The sequence below is a fragment of the Palaemon carinicauda genome, unplaced genomic scaffold, assembly GCF_036898095.1.
Source record: "Palaemon carinicauda isolate YSFRI2023 unplaced genomic scaffold, ASM3689809v2 scaffold700, whole genome shotgun sequence".
NCBI classification, from domain to species: domain Eukaryota; kingdom Metazoa; phylum Arthropoda; class Malacostraca; order Decapoda; family Palaemonidae; genus Palaemon; species Palaemon carinicauda.
The window spans coordinates 57,484-82,624 of NW_027171984.1; the positions used below are offsets into that span (position 1 = coordinate 57,484).

At 46.1% G+C, this 25,141-nt stretch overlaps 1 protein-coding gene across 1 annotated transcript; it reads right to left on the reverse strand.

The window, feature by feature from the left end:
* Positions 1-5,450: 5,450 nt before the first annotated feature.
* LOC137637398 (proline-rich protein 36-like) lies at positions 5,451-8,370 on the reverse strand. The gene is made up of 2 exons (XM_068369603.1): positions 8,283-8,370; positions 5,451-6,022 (listed from the first exon to the last, which is right to left on the reverse strand). The coding sequence occupies exons 1-2, from the start codon at positions 8,368-8,370 to the stop codon at positions 5,451-5,453; spliced, it is 660 nt and encodes a 219-aa protein (XP_068225704.1).
* Positions 8,371-25,141: the final 16,771 nt, after the last annotated feature.

Genomic DNA, 25,141 nt, shown 5'->3' on the forward strand with positions numbered 1-25,141 from the left:
AGCAATGACAATTACATATTATTTAACAAATTCAGTGAGCCAGCCAGGTTCTTTCCTGGAGCGTTGCGTTCTCGTAGCACGGGGTAGACTGGGTGTGGGAGAGCTAGACCTGGGCGGGCTCTCACTGCTGCTGTCAGCTGGTGTGGTGCTAGGGGTTGGGTCAGACGGTGGGCTGGGCGTGGGACAAGCTATCTGTCCCTTTAAATGTTTTCTGTTGCGCAATGATAACCTTCCACTTCCGTCAAGCCTTACTGTGTACTGCCGGTATGGGTGATGGGAGATGATGACACCTGATCTGTCCCACCTTTTAGTCCCGGGATCTTGAATCCTAACCTGGGTGCCCACATGCAATGGAGTCATGTTGCAAGAGCGTTGTCTTGGTGATTGGGGAAATCTGTCACTAGACGATGCCATCAATATTTCCCGCTGTCGAAGGGTTCTTCTCCAGTGGCGATCTACCTTATACTGCTGTCTTGCTGTAGGAACACCATCACGAAGTGCTCTTCCTGTTGCTAGTTGAGCTGGTGACTTGCCTATCTCTCTCAAGGGCGTATTCAGGTATTGCAGCATTGCCTGTGTGCACCTGTCGTTGTCCAAACTACCGTTGGCCCCCGTGTTCGAGCGGATGATTCTTTTGGCGGATTTCACAGCAGCCTCTGCCCTCCCATTTGACTGTGGATAATGAGCAGATGAAAGGCGGACAGTAACCCTCCATTTCTTAAGAAAGTCCATCATCTCCTCACTAGCCAAGTTAGTGCCTCCATCAGTGGAGAGTTGCTCGGGAGCCCCCCACCTGGAAAAGTAGCCACGTAGTTTCGCTATAATTTTGTTGGAACCAGTTCCCTTGGGGAAATGCGCTATTTCTAGCCAACCCGTCAGTCTGTCAGCGTAGGCCAAATAAACTTGTCCTTCGAGTTGAAAGAGATCAGCCACCGTCTGCTGGAAGGGGTACTCAGGGGGAGGGGTAACAATCATGACTTCTGGCGGTGAAGAGGGCGTGTGCAGGTTGCAGACATCACAGGAAGCTCGGCATTGTTCCAAGTCGCCTGCTATTCCAGGCCAATACACGGTTGCTCTTGCACGACGTAACATCGAATCTAGCCCTTGATGGCTGGCATGCAGGTTCCTTGCTACTTTATTACGTAATGAGTCAGGTACCACTAATCTCACTGCCCCCTCCTCATGGGTATATGTCACCATACTTTGTGCAGCAGCCAACCTGTCCCTTACGCTGTAGAAGGGTCGAAGACACTGTAGTTCTTGGGATTTTTGCTTAGGCCAGTCCCCAGCACGGACTCTTGCAAGCAACAGCTGGTATACGGGATCATTATTTGCTGCGTCCATGACCATCTCTTCGTCCATTGTAATACCGTCATCTTGGCTCAATACAGCTACTGTTGCTGCTGCTACCGCCGCGGAGATATCTTCTTCTTGTATGGTGTCCTCCTTATCTGGGACTGCCATTAGGGAGGGGTACCGAGATAGAAAATCGGCTGCTGAATTCCACTTTCCTGGCAGGTACTTTATTGTGAACTTATATTGCAGAGTCTTTTCTTTAAGGTGGAATAACCTTGGGTTCACCACATCTGTGAGGGCCCTATCCCCCAAAAGCTTCACTAGTGTGCGGTGGTCTGTTACGATAATGAGGGAGGGGCATCCCAACAGAAACAATCTTGCTTTCCGTAGACACCAGGCCACTGCCAAAGCTTCTCCTTCCACTGCTGCGTATCCGGATTCGGCAGCAGACAGGTGACGACTCCCACACAGAGCCAGCCGCCAACCCCCTTTGCAACAAAAAGGGGTCTCTAGGGAGGTACAACCACAGTACTGTTGCAGGACAACGAAACCTATACCTTCCCTACTCCAATCTGTGATTACTGCTGTAGGCCTAGTCTTGTCGTAATACCGTAGTCCATCCTTTGCCAGCCGACAAATAATATCTTGAGCCTGTCGGAACTTGTGTTGCAGTTGTTCGTCCCAATATACCTTCTTTCCTGTAGATTTCTTCAGTAGTTCCCGGAAGGGCTCCATGAGGGGCGCGGTGGCCAAAAAGGGTGCCAGCTGGTTGACGAAACCATACCAGGATCTGATATCCGTAACTGATGGTTGGGCTGGCATGGGAAAGTCTCTTATGGCAGCCAACCTTTCACTTGTAGGCTCATACGAGTCCCACCCCAGGTGAAAACCAACAAAGGTAGCCTCTCTCCTGCAAAATGAGAACTTTTCTGGTTTTAGGGTAATGCCTTTCTTCGCGCAGGTAGCCAGAAAATCAAAGGTGTGCCAAAAGGCTCCCTCAACACTTATGTCATGCAGAAGGGTGTCGTCTACACACTTGTACTTGCGAGGAATATCCATAATTGCGTCATCAAACCGTCGAGTGTAGGCATCGGAAGCTGCACAGTGGCCCATCGGGGTGCGACGATACTGGTACCTGCCCCATGGGGTTATGAAAGTTGTCAGTCTTCGGCTGTCCTCATCCAACTCCACCTGGTGGAAACCCCAGAACGCATCTGCAACAGTCTTATAGCTTCGAACAGGTACACCAGATACTATATCAAAGGGTGCTGGTGTATGGTGCGTTTCCCTCTTGCAACATGCATTTAAGCGCTGATAATCCACTGTCCTCCTCGGGTGGCCATCCTTTTTGGCCACTACTACCATTCTGGCGCACCACTCTGTGGCCTCCCCCGGTGGTACTGGCTGGATGATGCCCCTACGTACGTCCTCCTCCAGCTGAGCCTTGACTTCATCTTCCCAGTGCTTTGGGACCGCTGCAGGTGTGTGGCAAGCATAGGGTATGGCCCCGGTGACGAGGTGGATGCGGTGGGGTGGGCCCTCCATAACTGGGAGGGGTGACTTGGAGGTGTTGAAGGTTGTCGCCGAAAAACGTTGGAGTAGCCAATCTTGAAGTAAGGGAACGTTTTCTTCCAGCGGGGGGAATGGTAACACTGTCGGACGTGAGAGATCCACCTCCTCTACTGTATCAACGGTGGCAACACTGGCGAGATGATAGGGGAACGTAGCTGGGACTAGACCCAACTCTTTACACATTGACAATGACAAGTATAAATTTGTTGCAGAATTCACGAAGAAAATCTCCTGCATAGAGGATCGACCATTTAATGATACACAACACTTAGTTGCCCCTAAACACTTCAAACGAATGCCTGCAACATCTCTCAGCGTCTGCTGCTTTTCAACTTTCGCGGGGTCGAGGTGCAGCAGCTGCAACAGCTCGCTGCCAGCGACGCAAACCTGGGCCCCCGTATCGGCAACGGCGGTGGTGGGTACACACTCCCTCCCCCCCGGCACTGACACTGATACATTTAATAACGGTTGTCCCGCAACGGCGGTAGATGCAATCACTACAGCACTAGATACTTCTGGCAGGACCTTACGTTTGCCCCTACAGCATTTCTTCAAATGCCCCACTTTCTGGCAATTATAACAAGTAACACCTTTGGCCAAACACGAATTCTTATCAGAGTGCGAACTGCCACAGTTGCCGCACCTCGTTGGCGGCGTACGATGCACAGCACGGTGGATAGTGGCGGCTGCACACTCCCCCTCCTCCGTGACATTGGCTGCCTCGACTGGCGGATAACTTGCAATTTGGCGGGAAATTTTCCCGCTCTCACCTACATCCCTAACCGCAGCTTCAAATGCTATGCACTGTGCCCTGAGGGCGTCTACGCTATCATACCTATGATAACTTTGAAAAATTTCTCTTTTAAGCACTAAATTATTCAACCCTACCATCACTTTACGCAATAGCATATATTCAGACAGATCGGAATTACACTGTGGGCACTCGAACTTGCAATCTAGAGCTAACTGAGAACACCTTTGAAAATACACATTGATAGGCTCATCCGTGGCCTGAACATCATTAAAGAATTCGCTCCATAGCACTGCTTGGTTGGATGACCGTAGTACTAGCTTTTCAACGCTATCTAATGCCTCCTTGGGGCTCACACATGACCATTGGGCCGCTGAGAACTTCGCATCTAAAGCTCTCTGTAGAGCTGGCACACACAGAAGACGGATGTGCATGACGGCCTCCAAACTAGGCCACCTGTTCAGGTGTATCCAGCACTCCATAGACCGCCTCCATGTCCTGAACGCCGCTGAAGACATTTCCACATCACACTTCTCAGGAGCTGAAGCATTGGACACCCGTGGCACTCCGGCTACCGGCAGGTTAGCCACCTGGGTTTGCAGTGCAATGATAGCTCGTTGCTGGGACATAATGGTGTCGCGGGCCTGACGAAGTGACGGAGTTGCGATGGCCCTCCTGGAGGGCGTTGCAAGACGAGGTCTAATAGGTGGTGCCATCCTGATCTACGCTCCACAGGCGTAGGTTCATATCTCACTGCGCCATCTTGGGGTTGAGGAAGAAGAGTCGATGACGATTCATTGTTTATTAATCAGATACCCAGATTACAAGTGCCTGCAATAGGCTCCGCACGTCTTTATAAATGCGCGGGAAAACATATCGTACACACGGATCCCACATGATACAAATAATGGATCCAGTGTTATGATGTGATCCAAACAATAAATCAAAGTGTCCTAAAGTGATGCAAAAAAAATGGATCAAAACATTTTGAGGTGATGCAAACACTGGGTCCAAGTGTTTTGAGATGATCCAAACACTGGATCCAAGTGTTTTGAGGTGATCCAAACAATGGATCCAATCTAATGAGGTGGTCCAGATAAATCTCAGTCTCTTGAGGTGATCCATTGCTATGGATCTGAGTGTTTTGAGGTGATGCAAACAATGGATCAAAGTGTTTTGAGGTGATGCAAAAAATTAATTAAAACATTCTGAGGTGATCCAAAAAGGGATCAAAACATTCTGAGGTGATCCAAAGAGGGATCAAAACAATTTGAAGTGATCCACACAATGGATCCAAGTGTTTTGAGATTATCTAAACAAAGGATCCAAGTGTTTTGAGGTGAACAAAAAAATCAATCCAAGTCCTTTTAATTGATCCAGACAATGGATCAAAGTGTTTTGAGGTGACACAAATCATGGATCCAAGTGTTTTGGGGTAATAAAAACATAGGATCCAAGTATTTGGAGGTGATCCAAACAATACATCCACGTGTTTGAAGTGATCCAAAATCATGGATCAAAGTATTTCTAACTCATCCATGCATAGATCCATGTGTTTGGAGGTTATCCAAGCAATAGATCAAAGTGTTTTGAGCTGATGAAAATCATGGATCCAAGCCTTTTGAGGTGATCCAAACAAAAAATCCAATTTTTTTGTGATAAATTGGATCTAAGTGTTCGGAGGGGATCCAAACAATAGATCCTAAAGTTTGAGGTTATCCAAAAAATCCATCCAAGTGTTTGGGAGCGATCCAAGCAATGGATCCAAGTTTGGGGATGATCCAAGCAATGGATCCCAGGTTGGGGGTGATCCAAGCAATGGATCCAAGTTTTAGGGTGATCCAAGCAATGGATCCCAGGTTGGGGGTGCTCCAAGCAATGGATCCAAGTTTGGGGGTGATCCAAGCAATGGATCCAAGTTTTGGGGTGCTCCAAGCAATGGATCCCAGGTTGGGGGTGATCCAAGCAATGGATCCAAGTTTGGGGGTGATCCAAGCAATGGATCCCAGGTTGGGGGTGATCCAAGCAATGGATCCAAGTTTGGGGGTGATCCAAGCAATGGATCCCAGTTTGGGGGTGATCCAAGCAATGGATCCAAGTTTGGGGGTGATCCAAGCAATGGATCCAAGTTTGGGGGTGATCCAAGCAATGGATCCAAGTTTGGTGGTGATCCAAGCAATGGATCCAAGTTTGGGGGTGATCCAAGCAATGGATCCAAGTTTGGGGGTGATCCAAGCAATGGATCCAAGTTTGCGGGTGATCTAAGCAATGGATCCAAGTTTGCGGGTGATCTAAGCAATGGATCCAAGTTTGGGGGTGATCCAAGCAATGGATCCAAGTTTGGGGGTGATCCAAGCAATGGATCCAAGCATTTAGAGGTGATCCAAACAATGGATCCAAGTGCTATGAGATGATGCAAATCGTGGATCCAGTTGTTTTGAGGTCATCCAAACATTGGATCCAAATGTTTTGAGGTGATCCAAACAATGAATCCAAGTGTTCTGAGGAGACCTAAATAATGGATCCAAGTATTTAGACATGATCCAAACAATGGCTCAGAGTGTTTCAAGGTGATCCAAACCATACATTAAAGTTTTTTAGGTGATGCAAACAATAGATCCAAGCATTCTAAGGTAATTCAAAAAGTGAACTACAAATATTTAAAGGTGATCCAAATACCGGATCCACGTGTTTTCACACACTGGCTATGAAACTTTGTATAATTGTATGAAACAGTTAATACAGCGCTAGTTTTTTTTTTTTTTTTTACACAGCGTGTTCATCCCTATCTTGTATGTCAAGATATTGAATACTGTATATTTTGTATATTTTTTTCGATGGAGTATTCCATGTTATGAAAAGTATGTATTTAATATCATACATACAGTACATACATAAATATCAAATGCTGGAAAAATAAACACAATAGAAACGCACAAAAAAACAATGTATGTGTTTAATATAATACACATAATACATTCATACACATCAAATGCTGGAAATATAAACACACAATGGAAACGCACAAAGGCAAGTGACGAGGTCTACTTGCTCGGGATCCATTAGCATAATGGAGAGAAACGCTATTCCGACAGAGTTCATTGTGCTCTGACGAGAGATTCTAACCATTTACAAGCGGAGTAATTCCTCTCGGAGTAAAATGAGGCTACAGTTTCGGAGTGTAATCTAATACTCCGACGAGATAAAAACATTTTATGGAGTATTTTTCTTTCCAGTGTAAATTAAGAGGGAAATTTGCACTTTGAGTATTTCAATAGACTGTAGATTTTCATGGGAAGCTTTCTCTTAAAACTGAAAAATAAAAATGAGAAAAAGATCCGTTACAATTGTTGCTCAATGGAATTAAAATTTGTTTGATAATTTTTGAGTACTGTAATTTCACCTAAAATTTAGGTTTGTCCAATAGAATTTGCGCATTATATCCTAGTTTTGGGACCAGGGAGGCCATTCAGCACCCTAATGCTGACTACAAGTGGATGTAGCTTAAGACCAAAATGATAATACAAAGATTCTTTGGTGCAGAGTAGACAGTGCGCCTTGCAAGCTGTACCGAGGTCACTAACCAAATCAAGAGTAAAATGAAGAATACAGTACTGAAATATCTTCAGAAACTAAAGATTCCAGAGATTTTGACAATATTACTCAAAAACTATTAATGGAATACTTTCAAAGCCAAAATATAGAGAAGAAAGTAATGTAGGTTTAATAAAATTATTTCTAAGTGGTTCCACTCTGAAAAATATTACATGAGAATTTTGCAGAAGTTTTATTTAAGAAGTAAAATGGGTCAAACTTCCGAGTAACATCACTCTTAAGACTGAATTGAAGAAGCTTACCTTGTAACAACAAGGTTAGATTAGGTCAGGTTAAGAAATTTCAGTGGCTACTGCATTATAGTAGTTATACAAATAAGGTGTCTGATAGTGTATCATTCTTTTGATACTGTATCGGCAGTAGCGGGCAGTAGTCGTAGTAGCGGGCAGCAGTCGGATGTAGAACGGCACCTCGTAGTAACGAGGGATATTGAGGAGGGAGAAGACTAATTGGTAAGGGACCTCTGGTAGGGGTTTTAACACGCCCCAATTACTCTACCGACACCCTATAAGGGTGAGTGAACTGGGTATATTCCTGGCATTCCATGCAACTTTTTCCTCTGGTATATTTAGCAGTATTTATACCTTACAAATGGTGCTATAAGGAGCATTTCACGAAAACACAGGTTGAGCCCAGAAATAGATTTTTCCTTTGTCAAAATCCCTTTTTAATGTTAAGAGTTTAAGGGCAAAGACAACTAATATAGTACTTTATGCTGAATTCAACCAATTGAGTTTTAATACAAGCCCCACTTCAAATCAGAGAGTAGAGGATAGTGTGAAATGGGAAGAGAATTTCAAAGCCTGGCAATTGAAGGGATGGAAGACTTCCTTAACTATACCGAGTTAGAGGAAAACTTGCCAATTTACAAAAAAAATTCAAAAGAATTATATCAAGATACACTATACCTATCCAAGAGGAACGTAAAAACTGTTTTCTAAAGCTATGCATATAAAGAGCGACAAATTACATCGTTATTTCAGCATAAAAAAAATGCAGTTTCTTCCTAAGTACCAGCAGTAAATTGCAACATAATAAATTGGCTTACCTACAACTACACTGTTATGTTTCATCAACAATCTGTGGGAAATATTGACTGAACTACAAGATATAAAAGTTATTTGCCAATTCTTCATAGTTTATTTGCCAATTCTTCATAGATAGACAATTGCATTTTTTAACCATTTAAAAAAAAAACTCAACAGATATAGTCTGTCCTTGTCAGTAAAGTTCTAGCAGATTTCCCAATTTAGGAGTGTAAAGATACATCAGTCATTTTCCTTATGCCTGGTTCTCTCTGAGACAGGGTATTGAATTCCCATTGGCTTTGGCATATATAAAAACAAAAAATACAGTAAGTGTATGGTTTGATTCTTCTCATCCACAAAGGTTAGAGTGGAAAAGAATATACAGCTACCATAATCTTTTTTAAAGGTACAGTACTGCAATTTGTATTTCTCCTAATTACACAAACTCTCATCCTGTAATTATAAAGAGTATGCTTTCAGAGAGGTTGGATACGGTTGGCAAAATTTAGCGAGGCGGCATAAGCTAGCTGGAGTAGGGCAGGTAAGCCCACTCAACCGACAGGCCATCGACCTCCCACTTTGACCTTAAACCTAGACTTGCGGGGTAGTTAAGGCAGGGAGGAAATACTCCTAAACAAAACTTGTTAAAGAAAAGTCGCTCAATCATCTAGCTAAATAAACTGTTCTAGTATCTGTTCTCTTATTCCTTCTATTGCTGTAAGAAGACCCTATGTGTCCTGATCCTTGCTAGTCAGTTTTTGTAGGGAAGAGATAAAAAAGGACTAGGTTGTAAATTCAATGTACTAGCTACAAAACTTCTGTACCAAGGTGGTGGAGATATTTAATCCTTAAAAATGACTTGCGACTTGCTAAACTATGCCATTTCCTACTTGCATCTACATGGCTAGGAAAACAGAAGACACTCTTGAGGGTAAAAGCTCTATATGCCACTCATCCCACTGGATTCGAGGGGGATCACTCGCGAGGCCTGTGAACTCGCGAAACGTTCCATGCAGCTTGAGCTCCTTGCTTCTCACGAGTCTTGAAGATTCTCGCACAAAGTCCAGACTAAGTCCTAGTTATAAAACTTGGATCAGGAGCCGATTGGTATCTTTCCCCTAGAAGACTAGGGAGCTTTCCCAATGAAAGAAGATAGAAAACAGCCAATCTCAATATCATGCAGCGTGTGGCTGCTCGGGAGTGATCAGGGTCATGCCAAGCCTTGACGTTAACTGACGAGAGTACTGTAATTGGCAAAACGGAGTAAGCGTCTAAAATTCCTGGGGATGTTGAAAGGCATTCTTGAATGCTGACAACCAGCTGGGACTGGGGAGTAAAATACTGGGAGTTTTTTTTATTGTTCAGTTGAATGGAGAGCCAATTGAGCAATAGTGAAGATTTGAAAAAAGTAGCCTTTCCACCACACAATGTTGGGATCTTAATTGACCCTTACACAAGAATCCTTGTTGACTTAATTGAGTTTGCTTGAACAGTCCTCCTGCCTGGATGAGGTTTGCAAACAGGTCTACCAAGTTATAGACTTCCCAAGAGTGCACTTTCTTGTAAGGGTCTGTGAAACACTCTTTGTTGAAGCAAGTCATGGATGGCAGCATTGTCGTTCATCAACACCGTCGAGTGCTTTATAATAGTCCTTTGTAAAACTTACAATGTAGCAATGCTGCATGTATTACCGGTAGGTTGAAAATCAGGTACAGACTATATTTCTTCTGTGGATCACGTCCCCAAGATGGACGGATACTCAGTCTGTGGACAGTAGATTTTCAGGCGAGAGGAGTTCCTGTGATAAGGATAGTCATGTAGCTACCAACATAACCAGAATGTAAAGGGAATGTTGGATGCTGATTAGCGACTTTTCAGGAACTACTGGAGCGATTGCTTGGGAGCCACCCATGAGGAACTAGCCTCTCCGTCAACAAAAAGTAGTAGTGTCAAAAACTCTTGAATGAGTGCAAAGACCTTGGTAATTGCAGACCGAGTTTTAAAGAGTTGTGCCTTTGTAGGGAACAGACTAAATTGGGGCACCGTAGGATCGGTTAAGTCTTATTACATTCAAGAAATTCCCTCTCATCCTTTGATGACAATTTCTTCAGACTTTCATGCTCTATGAGGTTGGCAAGAATTCTTGCTGACAACTGTGCGAGCACAATGTAGCATTTGGTGCTTGTACAAGTACAGAGATCGGGCCTGAGGCGTCACCTGTTCCAATCCCTTAAGTGCAACAAAGTTGTCTGGTAAAATCTCTGAGAGTGGGAAGATATACTCGACCAGTCTCTGAGCATGGGTAGATCTAAGTTGCAGAACAGTCTCTGTGCATAAAATCTCAAACATTGAAAGATCGAGGCATGTTAAAAGACCTCTAGGGTGGGAGTGATGGCAATAAACAGATAATAGGTGACAAGTGAACAAGTAACCTAGTGACTTAAAAGTAACAATAACCTGAAGAAGGACTAAGTTTCGATGACATTGGCCCCTTAGGATACAATAATCTAAGAGAACAAGCACAATGAATTCTGCATTAAGGGGAGAGAACACAATTGAAATATTACTGTGATGATGAAACACAAAGAAAGACCACAAGGAAACCACAGGAATAAGGGAAGATATCGTAGCCCATACAGGCAATGGGAATCATCATAGGTTTTTCTTCCACCGGTATCAAAAACTGGAAAAGCTGAAATAAAACAGATGCCAGAAGTTCTGCAACATGAAAGTCACTGAAGGACAGTCGAGAGAGAGAAACAATTGTGTGGAGCCTGGTGGCGATATGGAAGACCTGGATAGTGGAGATCGGACGAGAAGTGATCGTGCCTGTGGCGTTTATGTCATGGGAATGGTCAGCTAAGACGAGATGATTTGGTAATGCCATTACGTTCACACCACTCGATCATACGCTCCACCATCTCCTTCTGGGTTGTCATCTCTAGAACACGACAAAGAGGAAGTAGATGAAGGCTGCACCTATCATCCTGTACGAGGGTGTGAGAGTTTGGTCTCTTAAGAGACTGAAGAGTAATAGGCGCGTGAACACCTGTGCCATGTACCAAACATATTCTCTTGGAAGAAAAATCTCTCGATACAAAAAATTTAAGAATGCACCATGATCATCTTGCAAATGAATATGCTCCTGGTAGTACTGGCAAGTCTCTCAATGGTCTTCAAGAGTTAGCATCAGTGAGTATTCCCAAGGAAGTCCCAGGGCATGAAAGGAACTAGGGTGTCTGCCAACGACCAGTACCGAATTGTATTCTTGGGAAAGAAATTTTCTCTTGATATGAAACCTCTCACATCTTGCGTGTGAAGTGAGAAAGCAATGGGATTATTTTCCCGAGATGTTAAGTTCTCGGTACCTACCGGTGGTCTTTTACAAGTTTCTTCAAAGCCTTGGCATCTTTAAAGCATCCTGAGAATGTTTTTGCCTGGCATGAGACCTAGTTCTGGTAATAGGAACAAGATCTTCAGTACCTCGTAGACCCTCCTGGGGATGGTAGGGTATGGTACAGCACTACTATACTACTCCTACAAAACCATATAGAGGAATTAGTCTATGACTTACCAGAGACTGTCCAATCAGTTGTCCTGTGCTTCTGAAATAAGTTTTTCATCTCTTTGTGACAGCAGGCATCACATCCAAAGGCTCAGCATCAGGTAAGGAAGAAGATACAGAAACAGGTGTGGCGATATGGAAGGTGAGGGCATATGCTTCGGTTCCCTCTGTCGATCTTCCAAGATAGTGGAAAAGGGTGTTACCCTTCGTCCCCGCCCCCTGTGAGGGTGCTCAGTACCAGAAGGAGCCGGGAGGGCTGAAGATTCTTCCAGTAAGGAATGAAGTAAATGTGAGATATGGCATCGAAGATCGTGAGAGCATTCACAGCGGCCAAATGAAATCACCTATATCAACTCAAATATAAGAACAAGTGGGAAGGTTCCCTGTGGTTATCCAGTCTTACAGTATAGGAGGATCTCAATGTAGACCAGTCACAGAACACAGGAAGATCTTGATATGTCAGAATAGAATGCCAAAAAGAAGCAGGTGACAGTGGCCCATGACTTAGTTATAATCACTGAAACGAAGGAGTAAGGAGTCCAAGCTCATGGTCTCCTAACACAGTGTCACATTGCATGGAGGCCAATGGTGTGGACACCAAGCACATAGAGGGTCTGTCAGCAGGAGACTAGGCGAGGTAAAGGTCTATGATGAAAGTCTGCTGACATCCATCACTCTCAGGTGCATCACAAGTGCATGCGTATAGCAGGTGCATAGATAGTCAGTCAGCAGGAGACAGATGGTGTATTGATGTCACCGTGCCCAAGCTCGTCAACCTCCCACATGGTAGGTTGCCTCTATGACTGTGTCAAAATGGCCTGCTTATTTCCTCACATTGCTCATATGAGGGAGTAACTTTATCACCACAATCATTCTGCTGGGCTTTAGTCTTCCTTAGCAGTAAATTTGTCTCGTCTCGAGAACTATCAAAAGCTGGACGAGAAAGAGGGTGGCACCTTTATCCTGGATAAGGGTATAAGTGGTAGGTCTCTTAAGAGACAGAATACTGGTAACAGGCATGTGAACATCTGTACCATGTACCGCTCAGTACTGGGTACAAACTTATTAAGTACTACTCCTACTGGTACGTACCACTCTCACAAAGATGGGAAGAGATCGTTGGAGAGACAACTACATTGATGAGCCATCTAGACAACATCTTGTTCGGGCAAAGTACCACCACTCTGTCAAGGTCCCAGTAAGGGACCAAGAGTTGTGTGAATATAGATCTCGGGTGCCCTCCCAGGATCAAAGACGGGTGCAGAAGCGATGCATAGTCAGATCTGAACATCACTGCTTCTCTCTCTCACAAAAGCGAGAGATTGTCCAAAAAGGGGAAAATGGGCGGTGTCCTTCCATACCAGCAGTGCACGTAATCTTCTCCCCACAAGAGTAGCATGTGCCGATGTTTCTTCCCGCTACGGAACACCTTTTGGTACTTGCTTTCCCACTGTATGAGACAGAGCACAATTAAAATTGTATGAACACCCATGATGAGTACCCAGACATCTCCCCAGAATTGAGAGCAAACTTTCCTTCCTACTACAATAAAAGACAACTTTCAGCACTTTGGAAATAAGGTTCCTGGTACTGCACTGTCTCCCACTAAGAGAAACAGTAGGAGACAATGTATAAGTAGCAGCGAAAACACTTCTCTCACAGGAGAAGAGAACACAGGAGTTCTATGAAAATGCAGCACAAACAGGTGTTACATCCTTACAACCTTCAGGGATTAGGGAGACAGATAAGGAGAAGGAAGGCACCCATCCCCCTCACACTAGACGGCAGCAAAATTTTCTTCCTCTGACAGATCATATCGATGCCTACGGATTGACAGCTTCCTTACCTCCTTATGAATACGTTGGCATCGTCGCTACAAGGCCACACTCGCGAAGGGAATAAATACCAAACATGAATGCTATCTAACAGGAAGAAAACGGGATATTGGCAGGTTTGCACAGAAAACTGTCATCCTGCTACAACCATCGGGAAACTACTGCAAGTCCCTTTTTCCTAAATATCCCTCGCACACAACAATCTGTCAAATGTATCAAAAAAAAAAAAGATTAGAAAATGACAAATTCGAAGATAATTTGTATTTTTCCTAACCATACAAACCTTAGCTATTTACAAAGGGTTATTACTTTTAGCGTAGCTGAAATGGCGAGCCATTAGAATTTAACGAGGGTGTATTACCCCCGCGCTAGTTAGCGGGGGGGTAGGGGAGTGGTAGCTAGCTACCCCTCCTCCCCCTCACACACAGGTGAATACTCACTTTCACTTAGAGGTAGGACTTGTCTTGGGGGACAGGGCTGGCGGGCAAATATGTGTAAATAGCTAAGGTTTGTATGGTTAGGAAAAATACAAATTATCTTCGAATTTGTCATTTGTTCCGTAACCGAAATACAAACCACGCTATTTACAAAGGGTGACTTATCCCTTAGGAAGGGTGGAAAGTCCCCAGCCATACTGGCTTTGGCTTTACCCGGGGACTCAGAATCCGAGTGAGTCGCACTCGAGAAAAGGAGTCCCTGCACCTCACAAGTTCCTTGCACCGCAAGGAACCATGTGGCCTACGTAAGCTTGTGTGTGAAGGAAGAAGTGTGACCCGTCCTAGGCAGTTGACCTGGAGTTCCAGAAGGAACTCTGGGTTAGGACGTTCCCAATACCACCTCGTCAGGGTATGGGGGACGCGACAGTATTGACTCAATACTCGGAACACAAGGAAGCATGGTTTACCTGCAGAGGTTCGAGGTCAGCTATGCAGAGACCAGGATGCTGCTTCCCCGTAGAGGGGATGATGAAGAAAGAAGTAAGGGCCAGACATACTTCTTTCGTTCATGCAGACTAAAACCTGATAACAATGCCCTCAACCTTCTGCTACCTGTCCAAAAAGGAGCCTGAGGTTAGACCAGCTGTTGTGTAGCCACCACAGAGCGATAGAAAACGTATCGAGACTCCTGTGGGTCACGCCCTGCAGGAAGCGGGCTGCGAAGGTCATCAGACGCTTCCAGACTCCAGCTTGTAGCACCTGCGTCACAGAGTAGTATTACTCGAAGGCGAGGGACGTTGCGATGTATCCAACATCGTGCTGTAGGGCGACGTGACGGGGGAGGGTCTGAAGACAGGTCGAGATGAATGTCCTTGAGTCCGGGCTGAAGAGGTATACTGGTGACTCTCCCCCCATGTCCTCCTTGTGTTCCCAAATCGGCTGCAACTGAGGCCAAACTGCAGCTGTTCCCAGCGCTAACCTCTCGATTCCTGTACTGGCAAGAAAGAGAAGGTCTTGGGACATCAGACACAGAATGGAGACTCAAAATCTTGAATGAATCGGACCGAAGGGTCGGGACCCTCAGATTCTGAGTCTAGCCAACAACTCAGGAGCGAGCCTGAATGTTGCCTTCTCCTCTTCCTTAGAAAGGGGGGGAGTAGTAAGAGACCAAGAAGATTGCTTACACACTGGCCGTGGCCAGAGTGAGCAGAAGACCCAAGGCGGAATACAATCCGAGGCCTGTCGTAAAAGGGTCTTGAGAAGATCTCTTAAAGGACTAAAAGTCCGAGCCATGCTCCAAGTCGGAGGTCTTCCTCCGACTAGGGCAGGGACGATCGTAGCTTCGCATGAGCGAGGATAGATCCAGCGGGCAGGAAAAAGTTATTCCTTTAAGCCTGAAGGTCAGGGAAAGGCTGAGCGACAGGCTTCATTGCCAAGAGCGGAAAGGAGTTTCCTCCCGCCGAAAGGCAATAAGACCGTTATTGCTGGAGAAGAGGCCTCACGGGAAGAGGTATATCTCCCACGGCACCAACCACCTTAGACTCTTCACTTTGCCTGGGAGACCCCTGTGGATGACTATCGCAGATGACGCGACCTCCGTACCGCGACTGTAGCGGGTTGTCTCTTCTAGAGGAGGAAGCGTAGTGTCTCCAGGCATGAAGCCGAAGCGACGCCCCGGTTCGGGAGAGATGTCGCAGTGTGGTTGCTTGAGTAGTCTGCGCCGTGGGAGAAGCTCTCCCGGGAGTTCCGTCAGGGGAAGCAGAGGGTCCAGAAACCGTTCTGCGCATAGTCCCAGTGGAGCTCTCCCATTGAAAGGTTGACAGACAACCTGGTTTTGTTGAGACCCATTGTCCGCAGACAAAAAGGAGGGAAGACGCAGGCGTCGAAGTTGTCCCACCATCACCGGAATGCATCTTGCCAGAGTCTCGGGGTCTGAGACTGGGGGGAAAACTAGCGGAAGCTTGAGGTTCCAAGCTGTCGCGATCAGGTCCCCCAGACCAGCACTTGCTGGTTACCCAAGGTCAAAGACCCTTAGGTACACTCTCTCTATGAGGCTCTGCTCGGATAGTCTGAGAGAAACATTCCCCTGCCTGGAATGAGAGAGCCGATGGTGGAATTGAGAGAATCTCAATCATCCCGGTATCTCTACTGCAAGATGTGAAGGTGTGAAAATGCGTCCCCTGCTGGTTAGCATGAAGTCGACACGCAACGGGGCGACTTGGCAGGAGCGGTAGGATCTGAAGAGGGGCCAGACTAAGGCCCTTAAGCCTGCCTGAATGATGGAGAGGTATCCTTCAGGTCTTGACCATAGGCCTGGACCGGAACATGCCCCCCCCCCTTTCCTTTGACGAGTCCGAGAACCGCATCAAGAATGTGGGGAAAGGACGAGAATATCCACTACCATCAAGAGGCTCCATAGGTCAACACCCATTGCAGGTTTAATAGTTCCGCTGGTCCCATAGGGCCAGGGAGTCCGGTTAAACATTGCCTGAAGCCACCGGAACTTGGATCGCCCCACATGGAACTTATCCTGAGGCGACCGTTCGGACTATAAACGGGTCAATGAGGAAAGAAGAACTAGGAAACGTTCCAAGGTAGGGCTGAAAACTCTGCTTGACTGAGAACAGGTACTGCGACTCTCCTCAGTCTTGCCACAGTCAACCGAAAGGAAGGCTCGGAGGATGTGGTAACAGAATCTGGCGTCCCCAGGTGGTCACCCATCCAAGTACCGACGTTGCTTAACCTCGCTGGACGGACGAGAAGCGGGGTTTCCAACGTGGTAAGGCGGTTGACTCAATATCATGGCCAGATACTCCAGATGTTGAGGCAGAGGAAGAGAAGGCTCCAAGCAAAATACCATGAGCCCACACTCATGGTCAGCATTCGGAAGCTTTTCCCGGCGCTGAAGAAGGTCGAAACCCGAGCCTACCGGAGTTGACCAGCCCTCCAAACAGCAGAGGAGGCGAAAGTCTGCACCTGAGCGGCCAAAAGGAAGGCAGGGAGAGTTCTCTGGGGAAACACACCTGCTATGCCACGGCGGGATAGCCACACTGCATCATAAGCAGGAATACTTGCAGTTTAGGCTGAATTCGACGAGCACCCTGGAAGATGGATGGAATGGAAACTGAAAGTACCCGTCCTTCCGATCCAGGGTTAAAGGAGTCCTGTCGCCTCGTTACCAGTCTGATCGATTCTGCTGGTCTACGCTGGCCGAAGTTTGTTCGACAAACTTGATCAGGGCTGAGAGGTCGACTATGGACATCCCCTCTCAGATCCTTCCTTACAAGAAAGGATCGACTGAGGGGGCCGGGGGTGAAGCCGTCGATGATCCTAAGGAAGACCTTCGCCTAAGGTATGGATCATTCTGCCCAACCGGGCAACTCTGCTGATGCTATGGCATAGAGGTTCAGAGACACTGAATTCGCTGACAGAGACGGCAGGCGCGATATCCTTGGCTACTCACAGAGATTGTGCGGGAATGGGCATCGGGAAGCTGTCATTCGGATGAGTAACCTTAAGCATCCTCCCAGCGAAAAAACCTGCAATCCTAGAGTTCGTGAACTCCTTTTAGGACTATGCCCTCCCCCGGGGAAGTCTCCCGTGCCATCTGTTCCTGACAGGAGGAAACTGCAATTGGACACCTTGTCCCAGTTGTCGTAGCCGATAACTTAGGCCGACGTGGTTGAAAGAAAAGGGAGCTGGAGCCCTGCAGAGTCTGGAAGAAAGCGCCTTGGAGGAGTGAAACCGGAAGTCGATTTACTCCGCACAGCAGATGTTTAAGTCTCTGTCCTTGGGCAAAGACAAAACTCTTCTCAAGGATGGAAGGGTGTCTGAGGTCGTTGACCTCCACAGATGAGACACCCGAAGGAAGCCTTCAGTCAGTGCGTCCAGATGGTACAACATCGAGCTTGTCCGCAAGTAGATACTTAACGACGAAAGGCCAAGGTGCCTGAGCTCGAGAGGAGGAAAGTACCCTTGATCTTCCTGTAGCTTCCTTGAACCAAACCTCGGGCCGTAACCGAGGAGGGAAAGAACCTGGTAAGCTCCCAGAGGAAGAGGTAAGCAGTCACCCCTTGTCCGATGGAGAAATCTTCAACGGAAAGCCCCCCCGCCAAAAATCCTTCCAGGGCGGGAGAAGGAGAGAGTACTCGTGCAGGAGTGGGGACCCTCGAGACCGACCTCTTGGGAACCAACTTCGCCCTGGGGGAAGTCACCACGAAGTCCACTCCTCTCTTTCTCTTCAGCGTAGGAGAGACAGCCGCTGGTTTGTTACCCTGGCCGGTGAGTGCTGGTTTCATAACCCTCATTAACGCCCGTGCCAGCGGATCAAACCATGTCTGCTGCTCCAAGGACACAGAGTCCGAAATCCTCGCTAAGGTGAAAGGGATCGGGCGATCCTTTGGAGAGGACACGACGGTTCCTGCCTGAAAAGAAGGTGGGAAGAATGCTGTACTGACCTGTCTTCGTCCTGCACTACCAACCTGTGCTTGGATGGAGGTGATCCCGAGTGCCGCCTAGGAGCAGGCGTCCCTGCTGCTACCACCGGCTGTGGAATTCGCCGCGAACTATGGTCGCGCGAGGGCGAACGGTCGCGCAAAGGCGAATGGTCGCGCGGGCGCACAGGCGAGTGGTCGCGCGGGCGCGCAGGCGAGCGGTCGCGCGGGCGCGCAGGCGAGCGGTCGCGCGGGCGCGCAGGCGAGCGATCGCGCGGGCGCGCAGGCGAGCGATCGCGCGGGCGCGCAGGCGAGCGATCGCGCGGGCGCGCAGGCGAGCGATCGCGCGGGCGAGCGATCGCGCGGCGCGCGCGATCGCGCGGGCGAGCGATCGCGCGGGCGCGCGATCGCGCGGGCGAATGGGCGTGACGGCGAGGGATCGTGCTGCCGCGTAGGTGAAGAAGATCGCTGGCGGTAAGCGATGGCGAGCAGCATGTGTAGGTGAATGATCGCGTGATAGGGTGCGATGGTGATCAGCATCCGCAAGAGGGCGAGCGTTCAGGGTTGTGCGATGAGGAGCAGCATGCGTAAGCGGGCAATCGTGCAGGGTTGTGCGATGGCGAGCAGCATGTGTAGGTGAATGATCGCGTGAAAGGGTGCGATGGTGATCAGCATCTGCAGGAGGGCGATCGTTCAGGGTGGTGCGATGAGGAGCAGCATGCGTAAGCGGGCAATCGTTCAGGGTTGTGCGATGGCAAGCAGCATGCGCAGGTGAATGATCGCGTGAAAGGGTGCGATGGTGATCAGCATCCGCAAGAGGGCGATCGTTCAGGGTTGTGCGATGAGGAGCAGCATGCGTAAGCGGGCAATCGTTCAGGGTTGTGCGATGGCGAGCAGCATGCGCAGGTGAATGATCGCGTGAAAGGGTGCGATGGTGATCAGCATCTGCAGGAGGGCGATCGTTCAGGGTGGTGCGATGAGGAGCAGCATGCGTAAGCGGGCAATCGTTCAGGGTTGTGCGATGGCAAGCAGCATGCGCAGGTGAATGATCGCGTGAAAGGGTGCGATGGTGATCAGCATCCGCAAGAGGGCGATCGTTCAGGGTTGTGCGATGAGGAGCAGCATGCGTAAGCGGGCAATCGTTCAGGGTTGTGCGATGGCGAGCAGCATGCGCAGGTGAATGATCGCGTGAAAGGGTGCGATGGTGATCAGCATCTGCAGGAGGGCGATCGTTCAGGGTGGTGCGATGAGGAGCAGCATGCGTAAGCGGGCAATCGTTCAGGGTTGTGCGATGGCGCGCAGTTGAGGGTCGCGCGATGGCGATCAGCATCCGCAGTTGAGGGTCGCGCGATGGCGATCAGCATCCGCAGTTGAGGGTCACGCGATGGCGATCAGCATCCGCAGTTGAGGGTCGCGCGATGGCGATCAGCATCTGCAGTTGAGGGTCGCGCGATGGCGATCAGCATCCGCAGTTGAGGGTCGCGCGATGGCGATCAGCATCCGCAGTTGAGGGTCGCGCGATGGCGATCAGCATCTGCAGTTGAGGGTCGCGCGATGGCGATCAGCATCCGCAGTTGAGCTAGTAGCTGGCGAACCATGTTCCATCAGAAGTGTTGGAGAACGTTGGCGTGCCAGCTGTAACACACGTGGGCGATCCGGAGATCGCTGGCGAGCTGATGATCGCTGACGAGCTGACGATCGCTGGCGAGCTGATGATCGCTGACGAGCTGATGATCGCTGACGAGCTGATGATCGCTGACGAGCAGAAGGCTACGCGTGGAAGCCTGCGTAAAGAAGAGTCCTTGACCCCGACCTGAACCGAAGTTCTAGATCGCGAGGGCGAACGTGGGCGCACAGGGCACGTAACAGGAACCGCAGGGAAGATCATCTTGAAAGCGCTGACGAACAGGAGAGCGCTGACGAACAGAAGGGCGCGCAGGGAAACCCTGACACGCAAGGGAAGAACCCCCGTGGGGGCAACCCTTTGCTCCGAAGGGATCGTTGTCCGCCGGGAGACTGATGTCCGTCGGAAGACCGCTGTCCGTCGGGAAGACCGTTGTCCGTCGGGAAGACCGTTGCCCGTCGGAAGACGAGATTAGACTGCTGTCCATCTGCACCAAGACGGAAGATCGAGAAAAAGAAGTTGTAGGCTGCAAACGGAGATTCAAAAAGGCGCCTCAAGCACCCTTATAGGGAGATGAGAGGCCCTTACGACGAGGCGGACGGATGGCCTTACGGCGAGGGAGGCCAACAGCAACAGCAACAGAAGAAACCTCCGAAGAGGAGTCTCTATGAGTGTACTCTCTCGCGAACGAAAGAGAAACACTTCGTGGAAGAGACTGGTCAGCCAGTGACCTAAAAGGGGCAATCCTCCGAAGAGGAGCTCCTGCAGTTGCCCAGCCCCTTGAGCGAAACTGCAGGTGCGACCGCTCAGCACCAAGAGCATAGTCGCACGAAAAAAAGGCAAGAGAAGAACCCCCCATAAGAGGAAAAGCTCAAGCCTGGACAGGAAAAAAACTTCCCTCGGAAGGAAAGTTATCCGCCCAAGGAGGCAAGCCTCCTGACTGTTCTAAAATGAACTGGAGAGCTGTCCGTCGACACGGGAGTACTACCAGTAGAAGGAGACACGCCCCTGACGACAATACAAGGGGGGAGGCAGCAACAGCCGAATCCCCAGGACTCAACCAGACAGCTCACACCGTTGCTATATTACAGAAACGAACTAGATCGGTAACTGTAAAAAAATAAAACAAATAATATTAGTACACATTCATTCCCCCGGGAAGGCTCCGAAGAGGAATCCCGAGGAAAAGGAACAAGAATTACACAACAGGCACGTGCCCTCACAACCACTTACACTCGCGGAAGGAGAGCTGTAACCAAAACAGAATTATAACAATTATAATTATGTAACTATGTAATTATGTAATTTAAAAATGAATGAACACTAAAGAAAAAAAAAACGAAAACCCCGAAAGGAATCGTTCTACAAGCTGAAAAATTAACAACTACAATTAGATTCATAAACTAATTGAGACAAAATGTACGGCGTAGCAACCCCACCCACACGGGAAGGAAGCTACAAGGGCGTAGTAAAACATAGTAAAAGGGTGAACGACCTCAAGAGAGAGAGAGAGAGAAAGACCGAAGTCAAACTCGATCGCAACCCATAAAATTAGGCCGTGGTGGCCTAACTGCCGAGGCCTCCACGTAGATATCGTACACTACACACACACATCTGAAAAGGAAACTTACTTATTTCTATACTCAAATATATATACAAACATGAAAACATGTTTACATATATATTGAGTAAAAGAAAAGTAAGCGAATAAGTAAAGACAAAACAGACAATGGCTGCCAAGCGAGGACCAAGACAGAGAGACGTCTGTCACAGTCCGAGCCAAAAGTGAAAGTGAGTATTCACCTGTGTGTGAGGGGGAGGAGGGGTAGCTAGCTACCACTCCCCTACCCCCCCGCTAACTAGCGCGGGGGTAATACACCCTCGTTAAATTCTAATGGCTCGCCATTTCAGCTACGCTAAAAGTAATAACCCTTTGTAAATAGCGTGGTTTGTATTTCGGTTACGGAACAAATCCTGTTTAGGGTGACAGAATATGTCTGTACTATCTGGCAATTGAAAACAATGTGGGAGCTTAGTGATATGTCAGGTGGGCAGGCTTACCCACCACACACTAGCTACCTACCATCACCGCTACCTCATTTAAGTTTTAACAGACTTGTCCAGCTTTGCTATATACATAAATCTAATAAAGGACAGACATTTGTATTCATGTAGGAACATAATAGGCCTACTATTCTACAAATTTTATATGACAAATAAAAAAAAAACTAGCCAGCAATAGCAGCATTGGAAATCTATGCATGTACAGTAGTTGTTCACCGTCATTATTTATAATGAAAGAAGCCTAATAAATATGAATTTTGTAGAAAATTTCCACTTAAGTGCTGAAAAGAATTTCCTATATATAGTATACAGGTGATATCAAATAACTAAGTTTATTGATAAAACTGAATACAGTAGGTTACTGTATGTACCTGAATACAGTTATGTAATTCATTACATGTCGTATTTAAAGAAATAAAAATTTCAAAAAGTAGAAGAGTAATAGTTTGACTGTTACAGCATTTGGAATTGTATTAGAAGTCATATACTGTATACTGTAGTATCATATAAAAATATGTGCAAACAGTCAGTGCTATTACAGCTTTTGTTTACATTTATAAAAAGTTATTAAGTGGCAAACGAACTAGGTTTTGTTTAGCGTTGAACTAAGACAGCTATGAATGACCTAAACAGGGATATGTATAATTCTGATTTTCCTTGGCCTTAATCAATTTATTCACTTTAGGCAAAATATATCCAATTAAGTTTTTCCCCCAAGATGGTACCATAGTACAAAATTGCACGGTATTCCTTATCTCGACGAATATCTTAACATCCTCTCAGTCATAGAAATAATCACAAACGGGCCGAGTTACAGCCGAGGTCTCAAATATATGTAGATTGATTAATGGTACCAACAACTAAGCAAATTATATTTACATTTATAACAACCTAGGTGAGGTTAGGTTATGGGGCCGATACCGTCAAGCAAGATATAGTATCCTATGTTACGATGCATACTAATATTTCACTCTAATCTTACCTTGAATACTGTACTGTATATGAAAAGTAGAGGAAACTTGAACTAAAGGGAGAAAAAATAGGCCACTAACACATTTTACGTGGAAAATTTTCAACATAATTTCAGACCAATTGCAAGAAAAAAAAAAAAAAAAAGTACGGTATTTTGCGAGGTAAAGAATGAGGAAATAAAACCAAACGTTTTCTATCATCGCCACCTCATTAAAATGAAATGGATACTGATTTATATGTATTAAGGTACAAAAAATAAACGGTTCTCTCGACCCTAAAAGCACTAATAGCCGCAAGGAGGGCGTGGATAAGGTAAAGTACCGCCAAGGGTAAGTAACCTAAGATAGCCTAGGTGAAATTATCCTAAAATTGTAGCCTAATACTGTATAGCTTATACAAATATACATTAAGTTAATTAAAACTAAATAACTAATCCATGAAATCAAATGAAAAAATAATTTTTATCTATCTATTGAACAGTAAGACAATATTAAATAAATACCTCGAGTAAACAATTGAGATTATGTCAATCCACATTTGGTCCAATCATATCTGTATTTAACCCATTCAATGCTGGCATGCTTATCTAATCTAGGCCTATATAGGATACACTCCTAACAAAATAACCTATTAAACATTCTATCTACCAATACTCACATATTCACTAAAAATATTCACTCCTTAATAAACTATGACACGAAATGATTCGGAAATATTTGTAAGTAAATAAACAAACCTCTCCAAGGAAGAAGGAATATAGGAAACACTTAACAAGGATTCTTTAGCATCAAATATACTCTCTCTCTCTCTCTCTCTCTCTCTCTCTCTCTCTCTCTCTCTCTCTCTCTCTCTCTCTCTCTCTCTCTCTCTCTCTCATTATTATTATTATCAGAATCTCTCTCTCTCTATTATTATTATTATTATTATTAAAATCTCTCTCTCTCTCTCTCTCTCTCTCTCTCTCTCTCTCTCTCTCTCTCTCTATTATTATTATCAGAATCTCTCTCTCTCTCTCTCTCTCTCTCTCTCTCTCTCTCTCTCTCTCTCTCTCTCTCTCTCTCTCTCTTTCTCTCTCTCTCTCATTATTATTATTATCAGAATCTCTCTCTCTCTCTCTCTCTCTCTCTCTCTCTCTCTCTCTCTCTCTCTCTCTCTCTCTCTCTCTCTCTCTCTCTCTCATTATTATTATTATTATTATCAGAATCTCTCTCTCTCTCTCTCTCTCTCTCTCTCTCTCTCTCTATTATTATTATTATTATTATTATTATTATTATTATTATTATTATTAGACTCTCTCTCTCTCTCTCTCTCTCTCTCTCTCTCTCTCTCTCTGTTATTAGAATCTTTTCAAAGATTGCACAATATATTTCTCACTAACAGCACGTTTTCTCCAACACATCACACTATCAGTGAATTTTATAAAATCTAACACTAAATTTTTTCATCTGAATCATAGATGAAACCTGATCCAGACCATTTCCATAATCCTAAGCCTATCTTTTTAATACATACTAAGAAAGCTCATCAGCATCAAGTCAAACCCTCACAAACATTCTTTGAAATAATTTACACCAAAATATCTCCATTCTCTCCATTTGACCAAGCCATCTCCAAATGCTCAGATCAACCCCTTTATCAGTCTTTATCACTTCAAAATTAGAACATTCACACTTCTTCCCATAACGGAGACTTGGCTCAACCATTCATACTGTTAGAATGATCTAACTCAAATCAAATTAAATAAAGTCTTTATGTTTCAACTTTTTCAAGAAGTATCTCGTCTTGGTTTTTCGAATTTAAATCTTCAATTTTAATATCATCATCTCCGTTTTCTATTACTTTGTCCGAAACTCTTGAACAACGTCGAAAAATAAAGACGGGAAAACAAAACTGTTTCCTTATAAGGAATACATTTAAATTTAAATTAATTAATTTGATTAAAATATAAA

What these genes read in the sequence shown, in the direction of transcription:
- LOC137637398 (XM_068369603.1), bottom strand. Translation starts at nt 8,370, where the DNA reads ATGAAGAATTGGCAAATAACTTTTATATCTTGTAGTTCAGTCAATATT. An exon ending in ACATAACAGTGTAGTTGTAG is followed by an intron (nt 6,023 to 8,282) that starts GTAAGCCAATTT and finishes ATCATCTCATAG; the next exon opens with CACTTGGATCCATTGTTTGG.